Source organism: Lycorma delicatula, chromosome 2, assembly GCF_047948215.1.
Source record: "Lycorma delicatula isolate Av1 chromosome 2, ASM4794821v1, whole genome shotgun sequence".
NCBI lineage: Eukaryota > Metazoa > Arthropoda > Insecta > Hemiptera > Fulgoridae > Lycorma > Lycorma delicatula.
The window spans coordinates 61,241,699-61,261,166 of NC_134456.1; the positions used below are offsets into that span (position 1 = coordinate 61,241,699).

The following is a 19,468-nucleotide window of genomic DNA, read 5'->3' on the forward strand; positions in this document are numbered from 1 at the left end:
GAGATTAGAATGCAAGCATTGGAAAAGGCAAGGAAGGAAATATAGTGGGTGAATACGGGCTGGGCAAAAGGAATGAAAGAGGGGACCGACTTATAGAATTTTGCACGGAGTATAATTTAGTAATTGCCAACACCCAATTTAAAAATCATAATAGAAGAATATACACTTGGAAAAAGCCAGGCGATACTGGAAGGTATCAGATAGATTATATCATGGTTAAGCAAAGATTTAGAAATCAACTCGTTGACTGCAAAACTTACCCTGGAGCAGACATTGATAGCGACCATAATTTGGTGATAATGAAATGTAGATTCGGGTTTAAAAACCTGAAGAAAAGGTGTCAGATGAATCGGTGGAATTTAGAGAAGCTTGAGGAAGAGGAGGTAAAGAAGATTTTTGAGGAGGACATCGCAAGAGGTCTGAGTAAAAAAGATAAGGTAGAAAATGTAGAAGAAGAATGGGAGAATGTTAAAAAGGAAATTCTTAAATCAGCAGAAGCAAACTTAGGCAGAATAAAGAGAACCGGTAGAAAACCTTGGGTTTCAGACGATATATTGCAGCTGATGGATGAACGTAGAAAATATAAGAATGCTAGTGATGAAGAAAGTAAAAGGAACTATCGGAAATTAAGAAATGCTATAAACAGGAAGTGCAAACTGGTGAAAGAAGAGTGGATTAAAGAAAAGTGTTCAGAAGTGGAAAGAGAAATGAACATTGGTAAAATAGACGGAGCATACAGGAAAGTTAAGGAAACTTTTGGGGTACATAAATTAAAATCTAATGTGTTAAACAAAGATGGTACACCAATATATAATACGAAAGGTAAAGTCGATAGATGGGTGGAATATATTGAAGAGTTATACGGAGGAAATGAATTAGAAAATGGTGTTATAGAGGAAGAAGAGGAAGTTGAGGAGGATGAAATGGGAGAAACAATACTGAGATCTGAATTTAAGAGAGCATTAAAAGATTTAAATGGCAGAAAGGCTCCTGGAATAGACGGAATACCTGTAGAATTACTGCGCAGTGCAGGTGAGGAAGCGATTGATAGATTATACAAACTGGTGTGTAATATTTATGAAAATGGGGAATTTCCATCAGCCTTCAAAAAAAGTGTTGTAGTTATGATACCAAAGAAAGCAGGGGCAGATAAATGTGAAGAATACAGAACAATTAGTTTAACTAGTCATGCATCAAAAATCTTAACTAGAATTTTATACAGAAGAATTGAGAGGAGAGTGGAAGAAGTATTAGGAGAAGACCAATTTGGTTTCAGGAAAAGTATAGGGACAAGGGAAGCAATTTTAGGCCTCAGATTAATAGTAGAAGGAAGATTAAAGAAAAACAAACCAACATACTTGGCGTTTATAGACCTAGAAAAGGCTTTCGATAACGTAGACTGGAATAAAATGTTCAGCATTTTAAAAAAATTAGGGTTCAAATACAGAGATAGAAGAACAATTGCTAACATGTACAGGAACCAAACAGCAACAATAACAATTGAAGAACATAAGAAAGAAGCCCTAATAAGAAAGGGAGTCCGACAAGGATGTTCCCTATCTCTGTTACTTTTTAATCTTTACATGGAACTAGCAGTTAATGATGTTAAAGAACAATTTAGATTCGGAGTAACAGTACAAGGTGAAAAGATAAAGATGCTACGATTTGCTGATGATATAGTAATTCTAGCCGAGAGTAAAAAGGATTTAGAAGAAACAATGAACGGCATAGATGAAGTCCTACGCAAGAACTATCGCATGAAAATAAACAAGAACAAAACAAAAGTAATGAAATGTAGTAGAAATAACAAAGATGGACCGCTGAATGTGAAAATAGGAGGAGAAAAGATTATGGAGGTAGAAGAATTTTGTTATTTGGGAAGTAAAATTACTAAAGATGGACGAAGCAGGAGCGATATAAAATGCCGAATAGCACAAGCTAAACGAGCCTTCAGTAAGAAATATAATTTGTTTACATCAAAAATTAATTTAAATGTCAGGAAAAGATTTTTGAAAGTGTATGTTTGGAGTGTCGCTTTATATGGAAGTGAAACTTGGACAATCGGAGTATCTGAGAAGAAAAGATTAGAAGCTTTTGAAATGTGGTGCTATAGGAGAATGTTAAAAATCAGATGGGTGGATAAAGTGACAAATGAAGAGGTATTGCGGCAAATAGATGAAGAAAGAAGCATTTGGAAAAATATAGTTAAAAGAAGAGACAGACTTATAGGCCACATACTAAGGCATCCTGGAATAGTCGCTTTAATATTGGAAGGACAGGTAGAAGGGAAAAATTGTGTAGGCAGACCACGTTTGGAGTATGTAAAACAAATTGTTGGGGATATAGAATGTAGAGGGTATACTGAAATGAAACCACTAGCACTAGATAGGGAATCTTGGAGAGCTGCATCAAACCAGTCAAATGACTGAAGACAAAAAAAAAACAAGTTATTTTGGGTTTTTAAAACCCACAATAATTCTCATAGACAATGAAGAAAATTAATTTCTGGTAACGTTTTCATTATAATCCTTTTCCTGTAAATTTGCTCTAAATTTTGTATAATGCCCAGATCCATTGGTTGGAGTTTAGAAGTAATATTTGGTGGAAAGAAAACAGATTTTACTGATAGCAATTCCTGGGGAAACGATTTTGGATGTGCCGGGCAGTTGTCAATAAATAGAACAATCTTTCTATTTTTTGATAATGATAATAATGATCCAATTTGAATAATCATTTTTTGAAGATTTCACTAATAACCCACGCTTTTCTACTGGCTTCGTACTGAATAGAAAAGATTTAACATTAGTGAAACAACATGGATTTTTCATTTACCAATTAAGAGAGGTTTCAACTTTTCTGTCACCGACATGTTCGCACCTAAAAGAACTGTTATGTGGTCTTTACTTCATTTCCCACCATGGCATTTATCACCTTTAAAAGTTATAGTTTTGTCAGGTAAACATTTATAAAACACTCCAGTCTCATTAGCATTAAAAATGTACGATTCATTGTGTGTGCTCATAATTTCTTTTAGTGTACTGTTTATCCACGTATTACAAACTTCTTCATTTACACTGGCACTTTCACCACAAACATTTTTAAAAATTATTCCATGACTATCTAATCTTATTAAGCCAATCCACACTAGCTTTGAAATACATACAATTGAACTGTTTCGCAAAGTACTTTTCATGTAAATTTGGTCCACTAATAGGTAAATTTTGATCGCGACTGTTTTTAAACCTCTCTAAAACAGAATAAGAATACCCTTGTTTATAATAACAAACAAAGTAAAATAGACATATACAAACTATGTATATGAGCTGACAGTTACAAAGACACATTGACCGACAAACAAGTTCTGATGAATTCTGATGCCTGACATATAAGATTTTACTTCCCTGTTTACTGTATGTTGATTCGTCCTTTTTTGTTATTGGATAGTACAGGAAGTGAATCATGGCTTGTTTCTTATTTCTGAACTCAAAATAAGATCAGTATTATAGGCCTAATGTTAAACTTGTATTTTTTATTTTTTGTAATAAACAGATTTTTTACTTCGACTTAAAGGAATTATATTTCCATATAACGTAATACAATATCGCCAGGTATTAAAATAAATTTTGAGTTATAGGTATTCGAGTTACAGGAATTTGTCTGTATATGTTTGTACGTATTCATATTATTCTCATGGATTAATTACTAACTAGTCTTAATAGACTTATATGAAGTGTAACATCAGCATTCAAGCTTGAATATCTAAGGATTTGCCATTTTCCAAATATTGTTGACATTAAACAGAATACTGATAATTTTGATGACAATAATCAACAAATAGTTCTTGGATATATCATTCAGTTAAACATTCATACCTAAACCAGTGTCCAAAATTATGTGGTATCCTCAGATAATTCTCCTCTAGATTAAGTCCTATTACGGATTTATAAAAAAAAAATACTCCAAGAAAAATTTGTAATTATTTGTGTTACTCTTAATGAATAATGTTGTTCATATTTCAATAACAATCATAATGCACTACGTTAATGTAGGTTAAGTAAGGAAAGTATTATTTTCAAACACACTGACTTTGATCAGAACTAGAAGCATATGTCAAAGAAATGGTTGAAAAATTACAAAAGCAATTATTATAGTAACTTTTTCTTCCTGTTTTGAGAAGGAATATTCAGTATTACAATATATCGATTTTATAAACATTTTAGTACATATGGTGGTTACTAGGATAAAAATACCTAATATTTCAACATGTAAATTAGACTATCAGTATATGAAATCAATGCAATGGTCTAAAAATAAAATTTGTTTGATTATATTACATAAAATTAATGAAATTTTCTTAGTAGAATAAGATTTCTGGTTCTAGTTGCACATTTTTTTTTAATATAATGGTTTAATTAACAAAATTATTCTTGTTTCAGATGTTTGATAGAGGACTTTGTTGTAGGCAGTTGAGGTACTCCGGTATGATGGAAACAATAAGAATCAGAAGAGCTGGATATCCAATTAGGCATACATTTAAAGAATTTGTGGAGCGATACCGGTTTCTTATCCCTGGTATTCCTCCTTGTCATAAGGTCAGATTTTTTTTTAATTTGCATTGTTAAACACAGAAAAATTTTTTTTTGTCTTTTGCAAACTTGTTTTTTTAAACTGGAAACTGCATTTTTCTGTCAACTACTGTAATTCTGATCTTTAATGAATTAGAGTAACAGTTTGAAGTATTTTTTTATTTACCTTACTGAAATTAATTTTAATTTAAATATTTTAATACTTTTAAATACCCATATATTTACATTAATTATAATCATTTAAATTCAAGGACATTTCCTAGAAATAATTTGCTCAATTGTAGCCAGTAGTTTTTTCTTTAAATGACATTGGTTGCTATATAATCACTTCTAAATGTTAACAGTATATAGCTAGCTGTGTTCAAGTTGGTTGATTAGAACTAATAATTAAATATGGTTTTTGTCCCTATGTTTTGCCCTTAACTTTCCAGAGTGTTACGTATCCTTGAGATGTTATAGTTATTGCAGAAATTTCAGTTGTAAAAAATGCAGTATATTGTTTTTACCAGAGGTTTTTACCTCTATATTGATGTTACCCATTTGTTGTTTGTAATCTTTGTATTTTGCAACACTAACCAAAAATATGTTTCTTGCAATCACAGTAAACATACCAGAAATTACTTTAATTGGTAAACCATATTTTGAAAATATTTGATTTTGTTGGTAAACATATAATTTTACATGTATAATTAAATTTTTAATTAAAAATATTGAAATGAAAAAAAATCATTTTTTGTTTTCTCTTTATTTCTAATTTTGGATTCATATTCAATGACCTTGGTAAGGTCCCACTTACCATAGCTTTGAAATTATCGTTTTGGTTAATGTGTATATATATTTTTTTTTTGTGAGTGCTGAAAAGCTTTAATTATATTTAGGTCTATATTTGTTGTTTTAGACTGATTGCCGAGCAGCAACGGCTAAAATTTGTGCTGCAGTTTTGGGCCGGTCAGATTATCAGCTTGGAAACACTAAGGTTTTCCTAAAAGATGCTCATGATTTATTCTTGGAACAAGAAAGAGATCGTGTACTAACTAGAAAAATTCTTATTCTTCAGCGATCTATCAGAGGTTGGGTGTACAGAAGAAGGTAATGACTATGTTTTAATAAAAATTCAAATACATATAATGAATGAATTTGTTTATTTCATTAAATAAACAAAAAAAAATTAATGTTACTAGGATCATTGAAATCACTTTTAAGACATTGACACTTTTGTCCAAATTTATGTGTTTGTCTGTTCAATAAAAGTTGTAGTCAAACTGCTCTACTTGAATCTGTCAAAGTTGCTTTCTCTTCAACTAATGTTGTTCACTATGTAGTTAGTCCCTATGGTTAAAATAATGAAAGTAAGTTTGTATCTTTTTTCCACCAGTCATTTTTGTTTGTAGATTAGCATCTCTGGAGAGTATTTTCCTATTAAGAGGTTTCTGTGTCTTTTTTATACAGGGTCATCGGAAAAGGTTGCAGCAATTTAAAGAAATTGTATCTTCGAAAACTACTAGATATAATCAAATGAGTATTTATTTTTTTTTAATTTTTCAATTCAAAGGTTTTTTACATACCTTAGAATGTTGCCATTGGTCGTTGTGCAAACATCCAGCTGATAATTGACTTCTGCCCAGGTCCAGTAGATCATCACAGATGTAATTGTGGCAATAGCGGCGGTGATCCATTGTCTCAATTATTTTGGCATAATTGTAGGGTATGGGGATCTCAGCAACCCAATGAAATTATTGAGTATGTCAGAGATTCACCAAAAATAAACTTGTAATGCAGTTTGATGTCTGATCATGTAATTGGCCCATTCTTTTTTCATGAGCCTACTATTACAGGAAATGTTTATTTAAACATGTTACAACTGTACATTTTTCCACAAGCTGACCAAATTGAACAAGAAAATAACGTTGCTATAATGTTTCAACAAAATTGTGCTTCCTTACACTTTAGCCTAGGTGTTCTACGCACTCTCAATGAAAGATTCTGTAATTGTTGGATTGGTAGGGCCAGTCCTGTGCTTTGGCCTCCAAGAAGCCCTGATTTGACACCCCCTAGACATTTTTCTATGGAAATATGTCAAAAAAGTTGTCTACAATATCCCTGATTTTTTTAAAAAAAATCAGGGATGAACGACATTTAAGACAACAGATCACCGCTGCTATTGCCACTATTATGCCTCCAATGATCCAGTGGACTTGGGCAGAAGTCGATTATTGGCTGGATGTTTACAGAGTGACCAATGAAGCTCATATTGAAAGATATGTAAAAAAGTTTTTAATTGAATTTTTAAAAAGTACTCATTTGTTTATCTCTATTTTCTATGATACAATTTTTTTTTTTTTTTTGCTGCACCCTTTTTCAGTGACCTTGTATTAAAAATAATTGTGCATAGAAATCAATGATTTTTATTACATTAACATTCCAGATTCAATTCTTGATGTTGAAAGTTTTTTTTTTGTAAAAAGTGAAAAATTCTAAATTTTAAAAGTAGGGGGCTAGCTTTTATGATAATTATTATATGAAATTTTATTCATTATTCATCTTCAGAATAACAGTGTCCAGGCAGCAGGTAAACCTCCTCCACACAACTGCTCAGTCGAAAAGAATTTTCAGTTTTTTGTATTGAATTGTGTGATAATCTCAAAAAATGATTACTTCATAAGCCTAAGTAAGAATTAAAGATATAGGAAGTTTTTATTCTGTTAACACATTCATCTTACATGTTATTCCAACATAATACAAATTAATCTCCTTTGTTAACACAAGCCTGGGCAGTCAGGATACAGCTTTAAACAAAAATATAATAAATATGTCAATGTAACCCATAATGACATAAACACAGAATTTGCAAAATCATTTGTAATAACTGTTAATAAGTACAGTAACACTTATAAGAACCTAGAGATTCTACTTTTATTTGGAATATACAGATGTGCTTTATTTCAGAACATAAATCTCAACACATTTTAATGGTATGAAATGTACGAAAACATGAATGAGTTAACAGAAAACTATTGAAAAGATACAATTTAAATATTATGCACTTTCTAATCATATTACTAAATATTTCCAATTTGAAAAGCCCAAATAAGAAAATTGCATATTAAAATCTCACTGTACCAAAAGCAACATTTATCTCTGATTAATGCTACTTGTGCATAGCTCAAAATGTTTAAATATGAGTAAAATATATTACCTTACATTTAAAATCTGGTCACTTCAGAAAATCATTTTATATGGTTTTCATCTCAAACCCCCACAGGCAACTAAAGTTTTGAGAAAATATTATTCTTGCTTTATGTACTGGCTTTATTAATTAGCACTCTGTAATTTTTGTTGCAGAGTTTGTAAAAGCTTGGATTTTGCTTTATCATGAAGAAAATAAGATAATATGAAAAGAAGATTATTCTTTCAAGAATAATCTTCTTTTCATATTATTTAATAAAGAAGATTATTCTTTCAAGAATAATCTTCTGTAAAGGAAAATATATTTATAATATTTTCTTATAAAGGAAAATGGTAACATTCAGTATAATATATATATATTATACATAGATCAATTTATTTAATGGTACTTAAACTATGGTAAACACTATACTTGAATATCAAAAGACTGTTAAAAAACCTTGCCTCTTAGAAGTTATAAACAAAATATTCACTACCGCTACAGAAACTTTTTGTTTAAATTTGTTTCTTCTCTATGTCTTAAAAATTATTGTTTATTTCTGCTATTAATATCTTCTTAAGTAAAATGTTTTTTTCTTCTATAGATATTTGAGAATGAAAAGTGCTGCCATGACTATTCAGAAGTATTGGATGGGATGGGCACAAAGACGGCGATACCAGAGAATGAGAGTGGGTTACATGAGACTCCAAGCTCTTATTCGATCCCGTGTCTTGTCACATCGATTTAGACATTTAAGAGGGCATATTGTTGGTCTTCAGGCAAGGGCTAGAGGTAATCTTGTTCGTAGAATGTATCGCCATAAGATGTGGGCAATTATTAAAATCCAGGCTCATGTACGACGAATAATAGCACAGAGGAGGTTCAATAAAATTAAGGTAATTAGTTTAGGTGAACAGATAAGATTATAGAAATATTCATGAGTGTAAGATCATTTTACGAAACATACATGTTGGTTTGAACGTAATCTAACAATGTATTAACACATCCATATATTTATACATGACATCTAAACTGTGCACAATTAGATGTCAGGTATAAAAAATATATGAATATTTTTATACATATGTCCTCAAATAAAAGTTTTTATACATATGTATGCAATGTATTTTTTCATTGGATACATTTAGTCAGTCACATTACCTACAAATTTGTTTTTTTACTAAAGAGTTCTTTTACACTAGACTTAAAACTTTTTTATTGATTTAATGTGTGAATACATTAATTGGCGACATGTAATATCTTAATAGATTCATTATCAGTTTTTCTGTTAATAGTATAGTTGCAATATGAACCTTATCTAAACCCATAATACCTTATCCAAACCTTATATAAGGTTCAATATGAACCTATATTCTTAAAATCACTATTTCCACTCTTTCATTATTTTTAACTTTAGAAGCAACAGTAATAAAGTTCTGTACTGCTAGATTCATTTATTGAACTTAGCAGAGAATCTTTTCCTTTGGTTATTTTACATATAAGTTATAAGTTAATAAGTATTATGTTTAATTTTCAAGCCAATCTCTTGTATTATGATTCATTAATAAATATAAAACTGTGCTTGTGAAAACTGTTTTTAAATTGATGATTACTTTAAGGAAAAAGTTATTAAAATTTAACTAAAGTCAGGAGTAGCTTTTACTCTAAAACAAGCTGCTTAGAGATTTAAAAGCAACCTAATCCTCAAGTTTTCTGTTTATAGAAAAAAATCTTTTCATCAAGTTATCTGACATAGATATTTGATAAATTGAACCAAAATCAGACTAAAACGTTAAAAAAGAAACTGAAATAGATTTTTTTACCATTTTCCTTTAAGTTAAACAGCAATTATTTGACAAAATGCTACAAGTACTTATATATTTCATTTATGAAGTTGGCATGGATTAATATATTATTTGTTTATATTTAATTATTAATATTTATTGCTTAAAATTAATTGTTCAACAAATCTTGTTTTAGTTTGAATTCAGAAATCAGTTAGAAGCTTTAAAATTGAAAAAGAAAGAAGAAAGAGAACTGAAAGAAGCTGGTAATAAACGAGCAAAAGAAATAGCTGAACAGAATTACAGGGTAAGCCTCAAAATGAATATTATACAAAGATTATTTTAAGACTTTGTGAGCTGAAACATAAGAATACTTTTAGATACTTCTCTGAATTGTAAGCGTTTATATAAAACTGCATAAAGCAACTGAGGCAGCAGAGTTTACTTAAAGCAGCTGAATAATATCAGCTGTTCTATTGAGACTAATTAACATCAACTACATTGGCCCCCATTTATGTTCATTTGCTTGCAGTATGCAACATTTTTAATTAACATAGTATTATTTCATGTAATTTTTATATAAAATAATATAGCATTTATTTGGAGGCATGTGTGCGATCAGTTTTGAACACAAAAATATTACTTGTGTATTTATTTATGTTTTCTTATTCTAAAAGTAAAATATGGTGTCTTCTGACAAACAAAACTGTTTTTCCAGTTTCTTGTTCAGCAACAATGGACAATTTTTGAATTTCACTTAGTTTCAGCCATTCTGTTTACAGTTTATCTAATCATGAAGAATGAGGACATTCCTCCTTGTAACCTTAGCTTCAAGGAAGAAGATACATCATGCAGCTCTAATCCTGTCAAACCTATGAAAAAGATTTCAGGTCAAGTTCTCTTGCAGAAATATTAAAAGCATCAGCCTGCATAGGCTGTGAAGAGGGGAATATCTACCAATTCTCTACACTCCTTTATTTCCACCAGCCTACTTCTTTTGCTTTCTGTCAAGTTATCACGTAAGGCCTGTTTTACAATTAACACTAACAAGGTTGAATACCAGTATCTCAGGTAGGCCGGCCAAAGTAAATTAGCTTAGTTTCAAGATAGTTATGTAATTTTCTGGTATTATTGTAGATAAAAGAGATCTCATTGTGCTCAAAATAATTTTTAATATAATTAAAACTACTTTGAACTTAATTAAGCTCATACAGTTGTCATTAATTATGTTATCTAATTTTTTTTTAATAATTTGTTAATTCTTATTTTTGAAAAAAGTATAGTATTTTCATTTCAAGTATATATATATACTTGATATTGCAACATTTTTTCTATGCATGTTATCAAGTAAATTAATTTTATAAATTATCTGTTGTTATTAAATGTTGAGTTATTTTATTTATTAAACTGCTGCAACAGACTGTATTAGCAGCAGAATAGTTCATTTTTCTCAACATACATTTCATAGTTTTAATATTTTAAATTATGCTTATAATTCAATTTTCAACCTAGTTTCTGATGAAGCAGAGATTTGTGCAAAAGTGCTGGACATGAAAATAAAAAAAACATAATTCATTTTATTATTTAACTGTATTCTGTTGTTACAATGCAATTTGCTCAACTATTTATAAACATTTGTTTTTATATATTGGTAATTTTAGCTTAGGAAACAGTAATAAATTATATATGCACATTCTAAACAATCACACTTAAAAAGTCAGATAAAGTGTTTCATAGGCATACTTTTTTTCTTTTTAATAATTTTATGAGCAATGATCCCTTATTTTTTGTTGATGTGATAACCAATTTTAGAGCATTCATCAGCAGTTATTTTTGATTCATTACTATTAAATGGTTTGAAAGTTGATTCCACCCTGTATTTCACATTTTTTGTCAGCAACTCTCGCATGGTAAAATTGAACAGGAAGCCCTTGTTGCTAGAGAGTTATAATCCATACCAGAAGAAAATTGTTTAAGAAACTATGACTAGTTGATTTGATACTCCAGTTATTTTCTGGGTCGGTGGTGAGGAATCTACCATAGTTATGGTAGATCCCTAACTATTCCTTGTACTAAATGTTGCTCACATCTTATAAACGAAACAGTTATATGATAGTAATATTTAATCACCTGTTTCTTGTAATTACTTTTATTTACATGTCACTGTTGTGTTTGGTTGGGTCAAATATTACACTCGCTTCTTCTTTTTGGGATATATGAAAACATAGTACCAAAGTATATAAGTACATTTTTTTAGAGAAAAGCTCTACTTAAAGCTGGAGAATCTTCTGATACACTGTCAATTTTTCAGTTCACTTTTTTGATTTTCATCTTTTCAAAAAAATCTTTTCAATATGAGCTTTTCCATAAAAAAAAGGATGTCAAAATTAGATTAAACTTGTTATAAATGTTACAAAAAAAAGTGAACTGAGTATTTTTGATTTACTTTTTTAATAAAATAGACTTTGTTGTATATAATAAGACAGTCAACAATCTTTGGCATCTTTTTTTGCCTAAGCATAAACTTATTTGTGCTTTAATTTTGATGCATCCTGTACTTACAAGATGGTAGTTAGAGTGATTTATTTTTATATAGTGACATTAGGTGTGTACGAAAAATATATTCTCAAGCAGGGTGCTTTTGTGTTGCCTAATTCAAGTGTTTTGCAAAATATCCTATTACAAAAAGCTTTTTATGTAATTCTGGATGATTTTGTTAGAGTTGGTTAGAATTTTTATTTTTTATTAATATTTCTCTTTTATTTTCAGAATAATTCTGTCTGAAATGATTAGAAAAATATCATGATAACCTTTATTGATTATTTAATAATTCTGTTGTCAACTGAAAACACTCTATTATATAATTTTTTCAGGAAAGAATAGAAGAATTGGAAAGGAAAGAAGTGGAACTAGAATTAGAAGAGAGAAGAAGAATGGAGATAAAGAAGAATTTAATTAATGATGCTGCTAAAAAACAAGATGAACCAGTAGATGATAGTAAATTAGTGGAAGCAATGTTTGATTTTCTACCTGATTCAAGTAGTGAAGCACCTGTACCTGCAAGAGAAACATCTGTTTTTATGGTAATAGTTATTCCTTTATAATTTAGTTAATGGTTTTTTTTTTTTTTGCTTTTAGAAAACTAATAATATACCATTCAGAAATATGGTTTAAAATTATTTTTAAAATATGCTATTTAAATTATTTTAATATGCTACCTATGGCAGCAATACTGCCATAAATTTCTTATTGCTGTGAATTAAAATTCTTTAATTATATGTAGTAGAATTTCTTAAAACAAAAACAATTACTTTTCAATGATTACCAAGACTGAAATATTCTGTCTACATCTTAATATTTAAATTATTTACTTCTATTCATATTTTAAACTGAATCTTACTTCCTGTAATATCTCCTAAGTCATATCTTTCTGTCTAATCTAAAACTCCGATCTAAGACTTGATTTTTCTTATAAAATCACAAAATGTGATAATATAGATCATGGTTCAAGAGAAGAGGTTTTTCCACTTTCCAGTGCAGAATACCATTCGTAAATTCTATTTGAATATATAACATCATTTTACATTAAAGAAATAAATATTCTATTCAGATTGGTAATCATATACATTATGTAGATCACACTACGAATAGGTGGAAATGTTACTTCGTAATAAAAAATGGGACAGTTTAAAAAGTAAAATAAAAATAGTTAAAGTTCATAAAAATAATAAATATATGAATTAAAAAATAAAATAAAGCAAATTTGAGAAGATATATATATTAATAAAAAAAATTTAATCAGAGGTCATTAATGAAAATTATTTGAGCAAATATTTGTACAAGTTAAAATGATCCAGTGAATTGTTTTGTTTTCCTTTTATCAATTTAATTAGTGGTACTGTCCCAAGAGTGTATTTCTTACCATAAATACCTCCTACTATAGATCTCATTTTTCTTTAACAAAATGAAAATTTAACCATAAATAAGTATTTATATTAAAAAAACACCTTACAACAGTGTTATAATACTTACTTGGCACTGGTTATTTATATTTATACAGTGGAAAAATAATTATGCATGAAGAAAGTTACCTAAGATTTCTTTTTGGGGTGGGAATAATTTACGCTGAAGTTTTATTGTAAAATTATCATCATATGTTTAAATAAACCAAAAAAATCTTAAAAAATAAAAAAATTGGTATTTTTTTATTTTTTCCTACCTCCAAAATCACCTTCTTAGAAGGTGTACTGATTTTTCTACCTTTACTATGTTAAATAGAAGAAACTAAAAAAAGATTCCAATAAAAAGTTTCCTAAGATTTTTTCTTTTTTTTGGGGAGGGAATGAACTATGTTGAAATTTTATTGTAATATTATTACTAAAAATGTATTAGTTATACTTTTAATAATATTAAAAGTTTAAATAAAACAAAAAAAGGTTTTGAAAAAATTTAAAAAAATCAATATTTTTAAACTTTGATTGGCTGGCTCCTCCACCCCCAATATTTCCCCCAAAGTATTTTTTGTTTAGTCACTTGCATTACTACTATTTCTAGAAAGATATTAAAATATGTTGGTTAAAAAAAATATGAAGTAAATAAAAAGATTTTTTTAATTTTTGTGGGTGGGGGAATTTTGGTGCAAATTTAAAAAAAAAATAGTATATATGCTTGCACTCATGTACTGAGCTTAATATAAAGTGGGGCTGTGTTTGAAAAATTTTGATAAATTAATTCCCAAAAGCCCCCCCACCCTGTGGTGATACTGACTACAAAATTTTACCAATAAATTACCATATACCTAAGTCTCTATACAAAATTTCATCGAAATCAGTTGACCCAATAAAAAGTTATTAAGTTCAAACACTCCAAAACACACACATATGTAAATACATATATAAACATGATGTGTATTTTTGTTTTTCGGGGATCCTTGGTCATGAAATGTCAAGAAATTCAAAAAATCCATATCCCATTTTTTGACTGATTATCATACTTTCCTTCTTGCAGCATAGCTCTTTTGTGATGTCAGGAAAGTAAAAATAAATCCGTTTCAGACATGTATTATTTATAATCAAATTATAGCTTGCTGTAAGACTATAGGTAGCATTTTTATTATTATTAAGAATCATAGCTGAACTGTTTTTGAATATTCTAGAAATTAAGTTTTAAAGTTTTGCTTCCTTAATTACAGGATCTTCCTACAGCCAAGGCAGACCAGCAGGAAGTAATTAGCCCAATGCAGTTGGCATCTGAAGATGAAGAAGATCTTTCAGAATTCAAATTTCAAAAATTTGCTGCAACTTACTTTCAGGGGAATATCACTCATCAGTATTCTCGCAAACCTTTAAAACACCCCTTACTGCCACTGCACACTCAGGGCGACCAACTGGTAAGTTCTAACCAACTAATTGTTTTCTTTGATAATTTAAAGATTAAAAGTATGTTATGTTATGTCAAAAGATATTCTGTAATACTGTGTGTGTATGTGAGTGTGTGTCTGTGTCTATGTGACTGTGTGTGTGTGTGTGTATGTGTGTGCACGCGCATGTTCATGTGCAGCGATATATATATAATTATAATTTAATATTAAATAAAATATAAACACCAAAATATAGTAAATCAATAAATTAAACTAACCATATTAATTCCAAGAATCAGTTTTTGCAGGATCCCACTTATTCAGTTGTTACTGAATTCTGAAATTACATTAAAATGTATTTTTTTTATAATTTGCTGAAATTGTTTTCTTTTTACAAATTTTGAAATTTATTAACAAATTTGCAGATTCTTCCCAGTACTATAATATTTAATTATTAACACTCTCATCAATATGTTAATGAACTATTTGAATTTTCAAAAATAATTATAATTATATTCATAATTTTTTGATCTCATCATTATCTAAGTGTTTTCTTATTTTTTCCAGCATATTCCCATTGAACATTCTCCCAAGTATTACCTTCTTACTTTCCATAATTCCATTATTTGAGATTAATTTCCTAATTTTAAATCTTGAGTATTTTTATTCCTTTAAAAATACATGTAACATACTGTCTTCAGTGGTAGTTTTCAACAGCACTTTTTGCTTTAGAATAATAATCCTTTGAAAATTTAACTTAAAAAAAATTAAACTTATATCCTGCAGCAATTATTTTTTTATTATCATGGGAAGAAGAAACCGATGTGAATTTGGCAAATTACCGTTATATCCTTATCAGTAACTTGCTATTACCCTAATTAGTTGCATTGTACAAGTATGTATTTAATTTGTAATTTCCTTTTATCATAGCTATCTCATTTCATCATTTAATCACTTTTTAAAGTACATTTAATAAGTATGCACCTTTTTTTATAACTACAATTCCTATTATCTTTATTCCTGGCCTTAATTAATTGAATTTTTACATTTATTTTGTCACATGTTTTAATCCCTATTTGATATATGATACATAAATTTTTATTATTCTTTTGAAATTTTCAGTCTCTCAAGTTGTGCTTTATTGAAGTATTTCAATAATAATTCTAGATTTCCCTCTTTGTATCTTGTTATTTAATCTCACTCATTTGTTCTATGTGAGTTTCTTCTTTTTTTCTTACTGTTATATTAGATTATGCCATTATTAAATATCTACTTTAACTTAAATGAGTCAAAACTGTTTATGATAATTTTATTTTGACTTTTGTAGTCAAAAAATAAATGAAATTAATCACAGAAAATATACATTTTTATGAAGATTTTTTGTTGTCAACATACTGTTAAATATTTTAGTGTGTATAATTAATTTTTTAATTTCATTTGCATTATAGGCAGCTCAAGCATTATGGATTACTATTCTTCGATTTACTGGTGATCTAGCTGAACCAAGATATCACACAATGGATCGTGATAACACTTCAGTAATGTCCAAAGTTACTGCTACTTTAGGTCGAAATTTTATTCGTAGCAAAGAATTTCAAGAAGCTCAGATGATGGGTATGGACCCAGTAAGTAGATATTTTTAATGACCTTTTTTTTGTTACATTTATTATGAAAATATTAATTTCAAAAAATGTATGCTAGTTGTATTAATTAAATTAATTAATTGTAATATTTTTTTTATTGTTTTTTGGCATTCAATATTCTGGTCATTAGCCACTAATAAATGCCAACAGTGTGCATGAAATTGCTCCATGTTATTGTTTATCTTCAGTTACCTATGATAAAAGACTTATTCAAGGGTGCATCAGGTAATTGTATTTTATACATATTTGTTTCCAAGGTATGCTTTCCGTTAATGTGCTGTGAAACAGTTTTTAACAGAACCAAAGAGACATAATTTATCACCTCACCCAGGTTCGTGGGTGAAATTAACATCTCACCTAGAGCTTTATTTCATTTAACATTATGTTAGATTTCGTAATTAATTACAAAATAAAGAGTGAACTTTTTCTCTTTTTTTCAGTACTTATAGGTGAATAAGTTCATTTATACAGTATTCTAGTATTTTATGTCAAATTTTTGTTGAAAAAAGTAGTTTATGTTTGATAATTTGGAATACAATCAACAGAGTCCAATTTTATGAAATTGCTCCGATTTCATCTTCGAATCACATTATTGTACATTAGATGACACGCTTAAAAATTAATGGTACTGCTTATTTCAAAAACCTTTCATAACTAATTATTGGCTCCTTCCTTGGTGGGGCATCCCATAGCATTTTTTTATGATAGTACCCATTTTAAAAAGATTAGGAAACTACTTAAATAAGTAATTAGGTAATATATTATTCATTTATATTCTTGTAGTTCACTTAATGTGTTGTTTTTTGTTAAATTTTCAAAGACAAAATTTAGTAATTAAACACAAAATGATAGAATATATTATTCAGTTTCATATTTAAGTAATCTTTTTAAAATGGCTGCTATTAAGGAGCCACTGAGAAAGGAGCCGATAGTTGTTTCTAAAATACAGAGAGGTCCAAAAAATGTACTCACTGTTTGCTAGTCCATATCTCGTGACAAATTTGACTTAATGTGACAATTTTTGGCGCTGAGAGAGGGTTATGGTATGTGTTCGAGATGACCACCAGCAGTTTCTATTCAACACCCATGGTGCCGAACTGCCCACCGAACTACAGCTGTTAGTGCATCTGGAGTAATGGCAGCATATGACTACAATTTTTTCACGTAGCTCGTCAATTGTTTCTGGTTTTTGTCAGTATATATGTTTCTATATATGTCATTCTTGACAGTCCCCAGAGGTAGATGTCAAATCAAGAGACTGAGGTGGGTGCTCAACAGCACCTCTCTGACCCATCCATCATCCGGGTAGAGTTTTATCGAGGTACAACTTGACATCTCAGTGGTAGTGAGATGGGGGCTTCGTCTTGTTGCATGTAAAAAAGTTCATCATCATACAGGTTTTGGATGGCAGGCAAAATCCTTGTCTGAATCATATCAAGATATGCCTCACCAGTTACGTTACTCTCGAAGAAGAAGGGACCAGTCAAATCACGCACTGATAGGCCATACCGCATAGCTACCCCCAGTAGATTCTCTGCCCTGTACACATGAGCATGAGGATTTTCAGGAGCCCAGTAGTCACAATTGTGGCGGTTCAGAGTACCGTTAAGTTTGAATTGCGTCTCATCAATTCACACCAACTTCCCTCCAAATTCCTCATCCTCACCAACCATGTACTGAAATCATTCACAGTACTCCATCCTTTGATCTGGGTTGTCCTCATTCATTACATGTAGCAGTGGAATGTACACTTTTCACTCTGCACCCTTCAGAATGCATCTTACACTTGACCAGCTCACCCCACTTTAACGCATTTGTAGCTGTTTGTGGTCGGCTGGATCATTCCTTATGCACATCTTAATAATTCTGTCAGCATCAAATTTATTACAAATGCAGGCAATTGTTCAATGAGTTGGTGGTGGTGTTTCAAACACTCTGCTACTGCCGTTCTACCTCCTGAATGTTCTCATACTTCCAGTACCACTTCAGTACAGCCTTGCTTTCAACAAATGATAAGCAAACCTCAGCCATTGTTGCTACTCAACTGTCTTTTGCTGTACTGGCTAATATGACTGGCTCATTCTACCACCATTCACCCACACATGGGCTGCATAAATTGCCTGCTCCACCTACCACGACAAATTTAATACCTTACACTACACTACTTATTAGATTAGTGAGTGTCTACATATTATTTAATTACATACAGTGAGTACATTTTTTTGGACCCCTCTGTAGGTCAAGTAGTTGCATTAGTATGAAATTGAGTTATTTTACAATTTTAAAGGTTTTCATCTTTTGTTATGCTGTTAAACAACTTTTCTTACATAAAAAAATTATTAAATCATTAAATAAATAAATATATATATATAATAAATATATATATATACATACATACATGTATATTTGACTCAAATATACAGTGTTCCACTTTTCTTACATAAAAAAATTATTAAATCATTAAATAAATAAATATATATATATATAATAAATATATATATATACATACATACATGTATATTTGGCTCAAATATACAGTGTTCCATAAAGAAATGAAGAAACTTTCAGGACATTTTATACTGGTGAAAATAATGAAAAAAGTTCATGTAAACATAGGTCTGGAAATGCTTTGTTTTTGAGTTACAGCTAGTGAAAATCACTCGGATTTCAGCTCTTCTAATAAAAAGAAGCCCTTCTGTAATTTTTGGGACCCAAATTAAGGATTTGGTGGTTCCTTATGTAATTTGAGCTGGGAAATAGGGTAAAACAGGCCCCAAAACTGTAACTCACGTAAATTTTTAGTTGTCTGACATAAGACACAAAATTCAGTGTTGAAAAACAAGTTTTTTTTTTTAGGTTTGTAATAAAAGCTTTATTAAATGACTAATAAAAACAGAAGATTTAGTAACAGAACTTGTAGAAAATTTAAT

At 29.6% G+C, this 19,468-nt stretch overlaps 1 protein-coding gene across 2 annotated transcripts in view; it reads left to right on the plus strand.

The window, feature by feature from the left end:
- ck (unconventional myosin-VIIa ck) overlaps positions 1 to 19,468 on the plus strand; it is a 303,003-nt gene that overhangs the window by 235,410 nt on the left and 48,125 nt on the right. For both annotated transcript variants that reach the window (XM_075355398.1, XM_075355399.1), the window contains exons 14-20: positions 4,437 to 4,592; positions 5,485 to 5,675; positions 8,357 to 8,648; positions 9,733 to 9,843; positions 12,410 to 12,619; positions 14,728 to 14,925; positions 16,344 to 16,520. In XM_075355398.1, the coding sequence (XP_075211513.1) occupies positions 4,437 to 4,592; positions 5,485 to 5,675; positions 8,357 to 8,648; positions 9,733 to 9,843; positions 12,410 to 12,619; positions 14,728 to 14,925; positions 16,344 to 16,520 (1,335 nt within the window). The remainder of the gene's footprint in view (positions 1 to 4,436; positions 4,593 to 5,484; positions 5,676 to 8,356; positions 8,649 to 9,732; positions 9,844 to 12,409; positions 12,620 to 14,727; positions 14,926 to 16,343; positions 16,521 to 19,468) is intronic.